The 14,242-nt window shown below is 35.7% G+C and overlaps 1 protein-coding gene across 1 annotated transcript in view; it reads right to left on the bottom strand.

Moving 5' to 3' along the window:
• Positions 1 to 3,319: 3,319 nt before the first annotated feature.
• DCDC2C (doublecortin domain containing 2C) overlaps positions 3,320 to 14,242 on the bottom strand; it is a 55,303-nt gene continuing 44,380 nt past the window's right edge. Inside the window, exons 12-14 of the mRNA XM_063314164.1 lie at positions 11,811 to 11,871; positions 4,081 to 4,221; positions 3,320 to 3,437 (exon numbers count right to left, since the gene is read on the bottom strand). Coding sequence (XP_063170234.1) covers positions 4,121 to 4,221; positions 11,811 to 11,871 — 162 coding nt within the window. The 3' untranslated portion in view covers positions 3,320 to 3,437; positions 4,081 to 4,120. The remainder of the gene's footprint in view (positions 3,438 to 4,080; positions 4,222 to 11,810; positions 11,872 to 14,242) is intronic.

The following is a 14,242-nucleotide window of genomic DNA, read 5'->3' as shown; positions in this document are numbered from 1 at the left end:
GCTGAGGTTAGCAAAGAATGCTAAAAATTAAAAAAAAAGCAGTTTTTAGACACATTCAAAACATAAGGAATACAGTCAGCTGTTCAAAGAAAAAGGCGAAATACTAACAGATAATAACGAAAACATAGAACTATTTATTCCTTATTTTCCTTTAGTATTCTCTAACAAAAAAAGTATGCATTTCACAAGGTCATTGTAAAAATAAGATTGAAACTTGGGAATGAACTGAAACACAGTCAGGGAATACTTCTTTACTTTGAATGGGTTTAGGTCCAGATAAAATGAAAGGAAATCGCTGATGGCCTGGCTGAATACTTATACATTATCTCTGAGAAATCCTGAAGGACTGGTAAAGTACCAGGTGCCTAGAAGAAAACAAATGTCCCTATCTTCAAAAAAGAGAAAAGTTCACGCAAACAACAGAGTTGGCAGTCTGATAGTGATACCCAAGAAGACAGTAGAGAAAAAGATAAAGACGTTGATCTGTAATTTCTGTACATTCAGTTTGGTAATTAGCCAGAAGTCAGCATTGATTTCTCAGTAATAAATCTTGCTTTTAACTTCCTCAATAGATTGTGGGAGTGCTATGGGCATAATATATCTTGATTTCAGGAAAGCATTTGACGAAGTATTCCATGATATGCTGATTAGCATGCTAGTTAAGTGTACAGTGAATGACATGGCAATGCAGGGAATACACAATTTGTCTCAAAATCGTAATTGCACTCTTCTCTAAAATATTTTTATTATCTGGATGAACAAGTGGAGAAAATATATTTGAAGATGACCCAAAATTGAGTGGGACGGCTAATATTCTAGAAGACAGAAATAAAATTGACAACAATTTTGACAAGTTGTCAAAATAGGCTGAAAGTAACGTAATAAAATTTAAGAGATATGGAAACACCTTCACTTAGGAAATATAAATCATGCATAAGATGGGAGGTAACTTGCTTGGCAGTTGTACTTGTCACAAAGATCCTGAAATCATAGTTGACTGTAAACTGGATATGAGCTAGAAATGTGATGTGGCTGCTAAAAAGGCAAATACAATTTTAAGCTGAATCAAACACAATACAATTTTCAGGACATTGGGAAGGAATAATTATACTCTGCTCTGCTTTGTTCAGAAACCACAGCTAAGCACTGGGAACTACATCTTAAAGATTCAGGGAAATTAGACAATCCGGAGAAGACCAACAAAAGGTTGATTGAGGGACTAGAGACTAAGTCCTGTGAAAAGACCTTGAAGGAGCTGAATGCGTGTAGCCTTATGAAAAGATGACTGAGAGGAGAGATGACAGTACTCTTTTAATATCTGAAAGGCTGTCACATAGAATGTCAAGAACAGTCTCTCACACCCATTCCAAAGTTCAGGACACAAAATGTTAAAATTACAGAAAGGCAAATTCTGATTGAATATTTGAAAAAAAACAATAACATCCTTACAGTAAGAGCAGTTTGACTATAGAACCATTTACCCAAAGAGGTGGTTGTTCCCCTTCATCAAATGTGTTCAAGTGGAGACACACAGTCATTTGGGTGGGGAGGACTGGAATGTTTTAATTCAGTGTTTTTCAAACTTGGCAAACTTAAGGTGTGTGGACTTCAACTCCCAGAATCCCCCAGCCAGCATTAAAGCACTGCTTTAATTTGAATCCTTGCAAAGAGCAGAGACTCCAAAATGGAGATTCAGGTTCTAGTCTGCCCCAGCCATGGAAACTCAAAGAGTAATTTTGGGCCAGTCACTCTCTCTCAGCCCAAACCACATCACAGGGCTCTTGTTATAGGGAAAACTAGGAGGAAGCAGTGCCATGGATGCCACCTTGAACTGCTGAAAGACAGGATATAAATCTAATCAATTCATCCATCCAATAAGATACCTTAAACATGCCCAGCCTTTTCATCTTGGTTATCAAAAAGCCATCCCCTCCACACAGGCTCCTATTTCATGAGAATTCACCTTGCTTTTGGACCTCATATAGTGTACATGAGGAATTTACAAGCCTTTAAGCACAGGGTGGCACAAGAAAACTATTGGAAAAGAGTACAGAGACAAAGAGCAAATAAGGCAACTTTGTTACCTTAGTGACATTTCTGGAAAAAGGTGATATCCAGTCATTAATAATTCTATTCTACACAAACTTAACTGGAGATAATTCTTTAATTTTGTTGGAGTAAATGGTTAAATAAGCTATTTGGGCAGTGCAAAGCATATGTAAAAAGTCATTTTCTTCAAACAATCACAGTGGTTGAAATAGAACATGAGATGTTCCCCATACCCCCACCTCAAATTTCCTGGCTTTGGCAATAATAAATTTTCCTCCCATAATTATATCATCCATGAAAAAGTAGACTGAATGATGATTTAAATTTGCTTCTTCTTCTGTATCTACTAACTGAACTGGGGAAAGAGTGCAGACAGCAACATTTTCAAAAACACTTGAACAATGAATAGCTGCAAAAGTTGTCCCATATCTCTAGCTTAAGCTTGTCCATTCTCTTGTAGGATTGGGCTGGTTCTACAAATATTTGTAATTTAGAGAGAACAGCTATGGTTTCAAAAAAACAATGTAATATATTAAAACATGATAAAAAGGAAAACACCAATAGCTACCTTTGGAAAAAATGTGATTAAGAAAAAATCTGTTTTTCATGCCAGAGAGAGAGAGAGAGAATGAGAGAGAGAAATCGATCATATTACTTATATAGAAGCCTGTTTTCTGCTGATATGAATTGCCAGGGTATAACCACATTTCAGATCCAATTTAGGAATTAGATTTAACAGCGTATGTTTCCTTTTGAGATCTGTGAGGATTTTGTTTCTTAACACTCAGTGAATTATGTTTAGTTAACCCCCTATCAAGGCTGGTATTATTAATTTTAGCTGGGGTAAAATTTATTTTTCTATAAGAATATAGTTTTTAAAAATTCAGAAGTTATAAATTGCATCAAACTAGAGTGTTCCTAAAACACTGGTCTGTTCTTTAGAAAGATCCTCAAATCACAGGAAAAGAACAGCACGCTATTCTGTTTGGATGTTGGAATGTTATTTCTTCAATCTATCAGATTTAATAATCAAGTTTATTCATCTCATGAGGTGGTAATTTTCTTCCAAGTGCAATTATATTACACAGCAGGCTTGCTGATTATGCAGACACAGAAAAATAATTCATCAGGAAATTACAAAAGAATTAATCATCAACAACTTGTATAGTGAAAATCACTGTATGTTGCAGTTTTGTTCAACTATTTCATATCTCCATTCTTACCAAACCTTAATGGGGAACATACGCCAACAAATAAAAAACAGACAATCCATAACTAAGTTTACATTTTTAATTGTGCTTGTAAGATGAAATAGTTAAAACTTTTAAATGATGCTGTAGAATATATCGTCAGTAAACATGATTTTCAAGGGTTGCAAGATTAGAAACCTAAAAAAGAAAAGAATGCATTATTACTGGTTCATAATATTACTGTGATAGTAAATACAAAGTTAACTGCCATATAATATTTCCTGTAATATTTACTACTTATAGCCTGATGAATATGCTTCAGTGACAAGAACTATCAGGTTAGTTCTGAATAATGCAATAATTATTTTAACCTAAAAGAACAAGCAGACTAATCAACATTAAAGATATTGCTTTACCCTTTAATACCAACAGAGCAATCTTATATGCCACTATTTCAGAATAAGTCCTCATTAACAAAATGTGCTTATTCCAGATTAGTATTATAGCACTGCAATTCTACAGCTATTTAACTAGGAGTAAGCTCCATGGAACTCAGTGGAACTGACTTTTAAATAAATAGAATATAAATAAATATATAGGAAATTTCTATCTTTATTAAGGATTACATTTAGTAAATTTTATCTAGATCATTTTACCAGTATGTGTTAAATATGTATGGTAGGAATACAGATCTGAGCTGCAAAAATTCAGTTGACCAGAACATAGCAATAAATAGTTTTCCACACTCTTTGCTGCCTTCTAGTGATAACTGGGACTTTTGAAGCCAGATCTGGCAGGCCTAGTATACGAGAAAATATAAAATCAAACTTTTATATTATACCTTTATAAGAACAGACAGCAAGATGTTTCAAATAGTTCCTTCAATCATAATCATAATCATAGATATCCAATTGTTCATTTTCTGGATAGTAGCCCATCATTTGTTTCCTTGCATCTTGTTTTTCATCATTTTCTTTTGTATCTAAAAATTATATGCATGTTATTCAAATAGTAAAGCAAATTCTATTCATTTCTATGGCAAGAAACTGTTTCTCCTATGTGAACGAACAATACAATTGTGAAATGGTTCATTGTTAGTTAAAATGTATCAATGTTTTACATTTATCAATAAGAATATAAAGCAGAATATGCCACAACACAATGCCTCTCAGTAAAAATGCATCATGATTTCATGAAATAGCACTGCTAATAAACATCCAACACAATCTACTGGATGTACACAGAACTTTGAGATTTTTTTTTACGATCTTTTATGACTGACTGTAGGTGTTATTACACCCATTTCAGAAGTACTTATTTGAATATTATAGAATACTATGGGGGGGTAAGTGGAAAGAACTGTTGAGAGTATTTAATAGACAGTAATAGATTATCAATATGTTTTCAACATCTAGACTTAGGAATATTCACTATTGCAAGAAAATCAGGCCTAGAGGAAACAAAACCACCCAGAGAAAAACATGAATTAAATATATGCATCCTATACTGCACACATACTCTGTAACATTTATTTATCCAATAATCTCAGATCCTGTGCCCTTCCTCCAAGAAAGTTAATGGTTTGTATGTGAATTATCCCATATTAACCCTTAAACTTATGGTGTAGATAACTTGGATTAGGAAATATTTCCAGGTTCAAAATCATCAACAAAATTAATGTTTCAAGCAGAATGATCAGGCTTTGTAACAGTGAGCCTGCCACCAGAAATGTCAACTGCCTGCCTGATTCTCTCTTAAATGTCTAATACTGCCTACTTCCTGTTTCGGTATTATGAGATTCCTGCCCCTGCTCTGATTACTAGCTATTGTTAACAGACAGAGGGAAAAACACTTTATGGCTACCAAGGCCATTGGCTGAGCTGAAGTGTGTGTCATGGCAGAAGATAACTCAACACACACACAAACACACACAATTTTCAGTGGAAACCCACTGTATTTTTTAAGGCCTGCCTACACATAGGACTTCATGACTACACAAAAAATTAAGCCTGGACTTCTCTCTCCAATTTTCTAGATCAACTGTCAAAATAGCTTTAGATGGAACATTTTAATACAGTTCTGCATGATTTCATTATCACTGACTTACATGTAGCAGAAATCTTTCTGACTGCAGTCTCTTACTTCATTTCCTACAAACCTTCTAGCAAGATCAGCAAATGAGGCAGAATCCTACAACTGACAGCTCATCCATGATAAAACTACTTCATTCCCAGGCTCTCATTTCCATATTTTGCTGAGTATCTCAGTGCTCCCATACAGGCAAACATGTGATATCATAATTAAATACATTGTTACCACACACAGAGAAAGAACATACAACCCCTCAAAGACAGCACTAATTTCTAGTACCAATTTATGCTTACAAATTGACATTCTGATTTCTGAATAGGGTTTCCTGATAGCTAAGTCCTGCAATTTTAGAATTAAGGGCTTGTTGTGCAGTAAGTAGGCACCTTTTGGATACATTTGCACAATAACCAAGATATAATAAAGTTCTCTTTGTAAAAACTGCAGAAACCCTCATGCTATAGATTGCACAGAATAGAAAATGAAATGAAATCAATTAACAACCCTGATCCAGCATACCAAAGTCTTAAAGCTGCATAAAAGAAGGCATTTGCCTTTCAAGACAAATGGGATTTCACACATTATCACTTCCCTGGAAATGGCATGCCCATTAATTGCTGAATATTTGCAGCCTGAGGGAAACCTGAAATGTTTCTACAATATGGCAATGGAAATAAAAACAGGATATTCTAATCAGTAGTGTTAGGCAATTTTATTGAAACAGTGTTCTACTACATCTGCAATATAAATGAAATAATAATCCTCAAGACTTAGTATCTATAATTACACCTTTTCAACAAGAAAAGTAATTGAGAGTACAAAGCATTTTTCTCATTACATTTATGATACTCAGTTATCTACCTAAACCTAATCAACCAAGAAATGAAACCTTATGTGAAAGGAAGAGTGAATAGGCTGTTGTTGTTACTATATGAATTTTAACGTAAAGGCCTGAATTTCATAAAATTAACTTTAGGGTATTTTGGTATCTCTGCCTATGTGTAGAGACCTAATAAAGAAACATTTTAAAGAATGGATTAAAGAAGAAAAAGAATGTTAGAAGACTTCATATGGTAGGTAGGAAAAACATGCATATGTACATGAAACTGCTAAGTTTATTTTACTTTCATCCAACTAAATATATTAGACTGCAAATAGGAAAGTTAGATATATTTCAATAAATATGCTGTCAGATAAGTTATTACTGTTGCCAGTAACCTAGAAATAGGCAATATTAACAGTCTCATTAAGTTTGATCAAATAAACTAATGATTTTACAATTAACACAACTATAAAAGAAATTCTTCCCAAGGGCAGAGTAATATTCAAAATAGAAATAATGCAAAGTAAGCATTATAGTTCAGTGGTACTTGCTAACTTCATGAACTTGATATGCAAATCAAATCTCTTATTTCTTATTGAAGAAAATAAAACATAAAATAAACATTTAAAAATACATAATGAAAAGGGAAAGAATTGAGAAGAAGAAATGAAACTTCCGAGGTGGATATTCAACCATATGCAAAATTTCTATCCAGAACAAACACTCCTGCATTAAATTCTATGGTTAAAAGCTATGCACTTGTAAAAGCTATGTTTTCTCAACATCTACCATTTCTCAGGTCAGTCTATCAATCTTTTGCAGTCAGAAATCTGCAGCAGCATATTCATGATGCTAATTATTGAATTTAGTTTAAGCACTAAGATATTTATATCTCTTTCTTTAAAAAAAGGGAACACTATCTAGCCTCTCCAATGACAAAAAACAATTTGAATAGCCATGATAGAAACAAAGATAATAAGCCTCAAAAAAGAATGAAACAGCTGATGTAAGCTGTTTGATGCAATTATCACCATCTCTTAAAATACAACAAATTATCTCTTCTTCCCATATCCCATCTCTTATCTAGAAACAAAGACATATCATTTCAGTCCTGATTGACTAGGTTACATTATTGGAAAAGAATTCAGAAGAAATAACAAACAATACTGTCTGAAACAAGAGACTTGTTCATAAATGCATGTCCATTTGAAAAAGAAAGTTCAAAAGCTATTCTCCTTGGCTTTAGGGCAGAGTGAAGGTTGAACCCCTGCTGGATGGGGTTTTTGGTTATATGTTGCTTTGGGGGTGTAACTTTTTTCTATCTTTTTTCTACTTTTTAATTGTAAGAACTGTCTCATACTTCATTTTTTAATAGTAATTTCATTAAAAGTTACAATTAAAAAGACAAAAACTAATACAAAATAAAAGGATAAAAATTAGAAGGTACAGAAAAGAAAAAATAGAAAGAAAAAGAAAAGAAATATATAAAGAAATGACTTCCCCCTTGATCACAAGTATAAACAATTTTAACAACTTATCACCATCTCTTAATATACAACAAATTATCTCTTCTTCCCATATCCCATCTCTTATCTAGAAACAAAGACACATCATTTCAGTCCTGATCAGCAAAAATCCATTAAGGGTTATCAGAGAGAACAACAAATCTATTTTAATCTTGATCAAACAAACCAACTTTATTTAACAATCTTGATCTTTAGTCCCTTGAATCAATGTCCTAGAACTTGATTTCATTTTTTCTTTGTACCTTCTCACAAAATTCTTCAAACCATTAACAAGCCTCTTTCACAAATGCAATGGTTGACACTGATTTGAAAGTGGATTTAAAAATGACAGGCTACAAGAAGGACAAGGAAAAAGATGTTGAACTGGACATGAAAAAGAAACCAGCTGATGTCTTAATAATTTAAAGGGATATACAAACACCAAACCAAGAGAGTGACCTGGAAAATTTTCCTATATGGGATTTACAAAAGAGGCTTGTTAAAATTTTGAAGAATTTTGTTAGAAGGGAGAAAGAAAAAAATGAAAAGGTATCAAGTTCTATGACGTTATTTGGAGGGACTAAAGATCAAGATTGTTAGAAGTAAAAGGAAGGAATATAAAGTTGGTCTATTTTTCTATTTTTTCTCTTTTTTTTTCTTTGCTGCACCTTCTATTTTTTATTTTTATTCTTTATTTTTTAGTTCATATTAGTTTCTATTGTACATAAAATTATTATATAAAAAAGAAAACATTGCTAACATCAAAACTGCAGGAGTTGATGAAATACAGCAAAACTGTTTAAAATCTTATGAGATTATGCAGTTAAAGTGATACATGTGGATTTTAAGGAGGTACAGAAAACACAGCAGCAGCCAAGGGACTGGAAAGCATTTATTTACACTCCAGTACTAAAAAAAGAAGTGCTAAAGAATGTTCTAATGGCAATTGAACTGATACCACATTATAGCATGGTAATGCTCAAGATTTTACAATCCAAACTTTAACAATACGTAGAGCAAGAACTGTGACATGTATAAGCTAGATTCAGAAGAGGCAGGGCCACCCAAAATCACAATGCTAATTATCCAGTGGAAAATGGAAAATGCAAGAGCTCCAAAAAGGTGTCTATTTTTGTTTCTTGGCTTTTGACTGCATAGACCACAACTAATTATGGACAGCTCTGGGTAGGGATAATGCCTGCATGAATTAAAATAATGTTCTTACTATATATGGGTCAGATCATATATGATCTTAATTTTTTTAAAATCTATGTGATCATGATATTCATAAAACTTGATAAAGAATAAGATAGATATCAGCCACACAGGGATCCAGATTACTGTAAAGATTATGCTTCTTAATGACCACCACTGCATCATAATATTTCAATATATTGGGTTTTTTTATTTAAAAATATCACAGTGTATTTAGATATGTGCTCTCAAACACATACATACATAAGATGCGAGAGAGAGAAAGGGAAACCCTTTAAAAATTTAAACACCAAAATCAGGTTATCATGATTTAAAAAGCAAAAGGATACAGTCCTTAATGTATAATATTCAAAAGGCTACAGTCCTTTGTGTGTAATAGTCAAAATTGATTGGAAGCCCTGCTATGCTAGCAAAACCTGAAATACGTTGGTATAAGGCTATATCCATGCAACATTTCCAGATATGCTAGTGAAACAATCCGTTAATGAAAATGTATTAGAGCCATTGCCAAATGGGAAGGTGTTGTGCTTAGGATGTACAAGGATGCCCTCTCTCTACCTCCTTAAAGCCTTCTTAATTCAAACACATATATTCCTGAACCACACAATTACCATGTGAGCCCATGAAAAGGTGTGGCTCCTTTAAAGAGCTGCAGGTATAAAGGAAGTACCTGTAGCAGATCTAAAAAACCTTCATCTGCTTGAGGTTCAAATTCTGTACAGTTCTACTTAGATCTTTAACATGTACTTCCTGATACAAACTTCCAGAATGGACTTTCAACAACTGAGGGCGCCAGGGCACAGGTATGCATGGGTAAGGAGAACACTATAATATAGACGATAATTGCTGCAACTGTTTTCTGTTTCTTCTGCAGTAACAGAAAACATATTCTGTTAGAGTCTGAACCCAAACACTGCATTTTGGAAGTTCTGTCAAGCCATTTCAGGATGGCCACAATTCAGCTGAACAGTTTGGATATTTTGTCTATCAGAAACACTGGTATTCCGAATGAGCACCTTGGCCTGCAAAAATCTCAACAACCACTAGACAGCAGCAATGAGAGACAGAAATGCTAACTCTCTTCCCAACTAATGGTTGCTCAGATTTTTACAACTCAAATCTGCTAGCATTGCCCTATCCTTCCTTGAACTCTGAGCAGCATGTTCCCTTGAGGTGTAAATATTTTAACTGAAAGGAATGCGAGGCAAAAATGTGAAGTTCTGTGTTTTTGATCTCTTGCAGACAGTGGAATGGGAGGAGGTAGAGGAATCTTTCTCTCTCTTTCTAACTAAAAACACCACCTGCCCATGACATCAAATCAAAACTGAAACTAAAACAAGTAAACTAAAATAAATGGGGTTGAGGTGGTGGAGGTTGCCTCAGAGGCAGGCAAGCAAGCAACCAGGTACTTACCGCCAGTCACTACCACTTGAGCAGAAGCCCCAGTCCAGTGCTGAATCCAATGGTCCCTCGCAGCACTTTCTTCTCTGTGTAGCTTATTCTCCAATCAATCTCCAGGGTCAGTTCCAGAATGGCTCCCTCACAAATGCCTACTGCCTTGCTCCAAAACTCAACTCAGATCGCCCCCCCTCCCAGCCAGCCTATGTCAACAGTAGGAGGAACATGAACAGTCCCTCCTACTATGGCCTAGACAGGAGAAGAAGTAGGGCAACTTCCAATCACAGCAGCTAAAGCAGAAGACTTGCAACTCTTGTAGCCAGAACTGCATTTTGATCCCTGTCTGCATTTTGATCCCATGTTTCAGCACCCCAAGGACTTGCGCCATGCACAGAAGGGTTCATACGTGGAACGTTTTGCATATCCCACTCAGAAGTGACTGCTAACACATAAGTGTTCACTCCATTATTCTCTATGGTATATCTAAATTCTGGGATTACCTGCCCCTCCCAATTGCTTTCTCAAAGGCACAGGGTTTATCCCACCTCCTGTAATGGGATGGCCAGGAGGGCATCCTTTGTACGACTTTTTCCCTATGGGTCAAATGAGCATTTGTGCAAGCTACCAGAGGGGGCAGCAGACAACTCTTCTCCATTTCATACTATTCACTTTTCGGTGCATACCTAAGAAAATGTTAGATGTATCCACAAAAATATAAAGTATTAATGTAATAAATACATATGTACACATATCAAAAGATGATGTTAAGGTATGCCAATGCCCTAAGGAAGGTTTGACACATGTTCATTATTAGGAGGGAATAAGAAAAACATATTTCATAAAAATCAAAAAAGATTTTGCTCTTTCAAAGAAAGTGTCAGGTGGTACATTTGGGACAAAAAAAAGGCCACATTATTCTACCTCATCTTCCAAAATACCCCGAAGTCAGAACTGATCAAAGAATGCTGAGATGACTACAAGTATAAACCTCTTACTAATTATAACAGCCAAGGGCTAAGAAGTTAAAAGCCCTATGGATCAGGCCCAGGTAATCCAGGATTCTGTTCCACCATAGCCAAATGCTGTTGAGCAGCCTCTGAGCCGGGTAAGAAAACAGCAGCTCCCCCTGATCTTGCATCCCATGCCCTGCAAGTGGTACAAAAAATACACTGTCCCATAGTTGAGGAAAGGTGGGGGAGGGGAAAAATCAGTGACTGGCAGCCTTACTCTTTCAATCTGTCTACTTCTAGTTAAGTCCATACAGGGTTTTGGCCATCACTAAATTTTGAGGCAGCAACTTCCACAAACTAACTATGTGCTGTATCAAAAGGCACTGAATCTGTCCTGAATTTCATAATACTTAACTTTGAAATTAGCCAAGAGACTTTAACTTCTTTCCTGCTTGCAAAATTTTCCTAAGCATCTACCTCATTATCCATTGTTGTTTTTAATAATGCAGTAATAATGCTTTATCAGTTGTGTATTTTATGATGTTGTATGTTTGAAGGCATTTATGATGTTGAAACAGTAAACAGGACATACCGTTTTTCCTTGATCTACTGAAAAAGAATCCAAACATTTTTTTGAAAACACCTTTTCTCTCCTGTAACAGAAATCACCCATTAGAGAACAAGAAAGTCAAAACTGTGGAATAGCAAGACTTTCTTAAAACACACACACACGCACACACACACACACACTGTATGTATGTATGTATGTATAGTATTATAATACAATATATATAAAGAGAGCCAGTTTGGTGTAGTGGTTAAGGCCCCAGGCTAGAAACTGGGATACTGTTAAGTCCTAGTCCCGCCTTGGGCACAAAGTCAGCTGGATGACCTTGGGCCAGTCACCTTCTCTCAGCCCTAGGAAGGAGGCAATGGCAAACCACTTCTGAAAAACCTTATCAAGAAAACTGAAGGGATTTGTCCAGGTAGTCTCTGAGAATTGGACAAGATTGAACAGATTATATATATATATATATACAATATAATACAATAATAATACAATATAATTATTATACTATTATATATTAATAATATAATATATAATAATGCAATATTGTCAATAATTTTATTTATTCATTTATCAAATTTATATAGCCACCCATCTCACACAGTCATTCTGGGCAGCATACAATAAAATAAAACAATAAATATATAAAAACAATCATTATTAAAAAAATATAAAACAGTCATTCTTAAAAATACAAACCACCAGGCACAGGAGAGAGTAAAGTAATGAAAGAGCCATCTAAGAATATCCCCGGCCCCTTGGGACCCCGGGCCTGATGACTATGGAATATTGGAGATGATCCCCAGCTCTTGAGGGACTTATAGAATATTAGCAGGGATGGAGCTAACCTCACTTGGGAGGGGGGGAAGTTTCCATAAGGCAGGTGCTATGGCAGAGAAGGCCCGCCTCCTGGGACCCGCCAAATGTAAGTCCCTTGCAAGCAGGATCTGAAGATTCTTTTCTGCCAGATCTAATGGGAGACACACACACACACACACGCGTACACACTATGGTTGTATCTTGGCTTTCGTGGCCTTTTCCTCTTTTCCTTCCTGCTGAAACTTCTGCAGCCACACTAGATCTGCCCGAGAATTGGCAGACTTTCCAGAAGACTATGGTAAGGAGGGCTGGGTCAACTAATAAAAAACATACAGTTTTCCTTTGAGTTCACATAGATCTCAGCCTTTCCAATAATGTAGAAAATGTTTTGAAGTTGCACCATTTTGAACACAAACGTCTTGAGACCCCAAAACATCAGGAGACAGTTAAACTGATCTTATTAAGTTCACTTGCAATTACCAGCCCATGTTGTAAAAATACCACAGAAGAAAAATGTTAGGAAGACAGGTTTCCCTAGCATCTCACCTAAAGCTACGCAACTGGAATCTTTTAGAACCTGTTTTCAGGGTCCAGAGGTATGGAATAACCTAAGAATTGAAAACAGGAGAATGAAGAAGAATCAAGGGTGAGTCTCAAGGCCTTAGCCAAAGGAGCTGGCATGGCAGCCATCTACTCAAGTGACGGGACAGGTAGACAGCTAATGCTCCAGAAACTGCCCAACCGGCAGAATTAAGGAAGTAACAGCTACAGTCAAGCTGGCAGGTCAACAGAACTGCATGACCATGATGGCACATGGCCAAAGATATACCACACTAGATTCTGCTAACCAGATGGGCTGGCTGATCAAGATATGTGTGCCTCATACTGTGCTAAGCCTTAACATTCAAGTTCTTTTTTGGTATGATTTTTATCAGCTTGCTAAATCCTCTCTCAGTTCTCGTGGCATTCAGTGCTGTAAACACAAATGCCTGTTTGTGCTTGCTATATAGATAGCACTTTTATGGATGAGCAGAAATGCAAGGAGTCTCCTCATGGGGAAAGGAAGGACATAGGAAAGAGGCAGCAGCATCTGTGGTCGGTCCAGGGGGCTGGGAACGATGAAAGAAGCATTGAGCCATCAGAGCACAAGCTCTGTTGCTGTTGTGCAGGTGTCATGACATCACATGCATGTACAAAGAAGGCGGAGCTTATGCTGCAATGGGGTGCTGCTGCTTTCATCCTTTTGAAATGACGGTGAATGTGAATTTCCACATATGAGGAAAGGAAGCACAGGCATGATTACAGTTATAGTTTTTTATAGACTTTATTTAACTGCAATAAAAAGGCAACGGACCACCCTACAGATCAGAACAATCATGCAATTCCGATCCCTATGACATTTCAGTAGGTTTCACAGATGTCATTATAATTATTGCTGTACTAAATCTATTTTCCTAATGTGCTAAACAAGGTATACTTGTAATCCAATCAATCAAGTTTATGTATGGCCAAAAGGCCCAAAAGCAAGTTACAAATATAATCTGAATTTGGCATTAGATAAAACAGTTTAACAAATAAGATATTCAATAAATATACTTGTAGTTTAAACTTTGTTTACGGTCTATAGTACTGCTAAA

The sequence above is a fragment of the Candoia aspera genome, chromosome 1 (genome assembly GCF_035149785.1).
Source record: "Candoia aspera isolate rCanAsp1 chromosome 1, rCanAsp1.hap2, whole genome shotgun sequence".
In the NCBI taxonomy this organism is placed as follows: domain Eukaryota; kingdom Metazoa; phylum Chordata; class Lepidosauria; order Squamata; family Boidae; genus Candoia; species Candoia aspera.
Note: the sequence above shows the minus strand (reverse complement) of the source record. Positions and strands in the feature narration are given on the sequence as shown.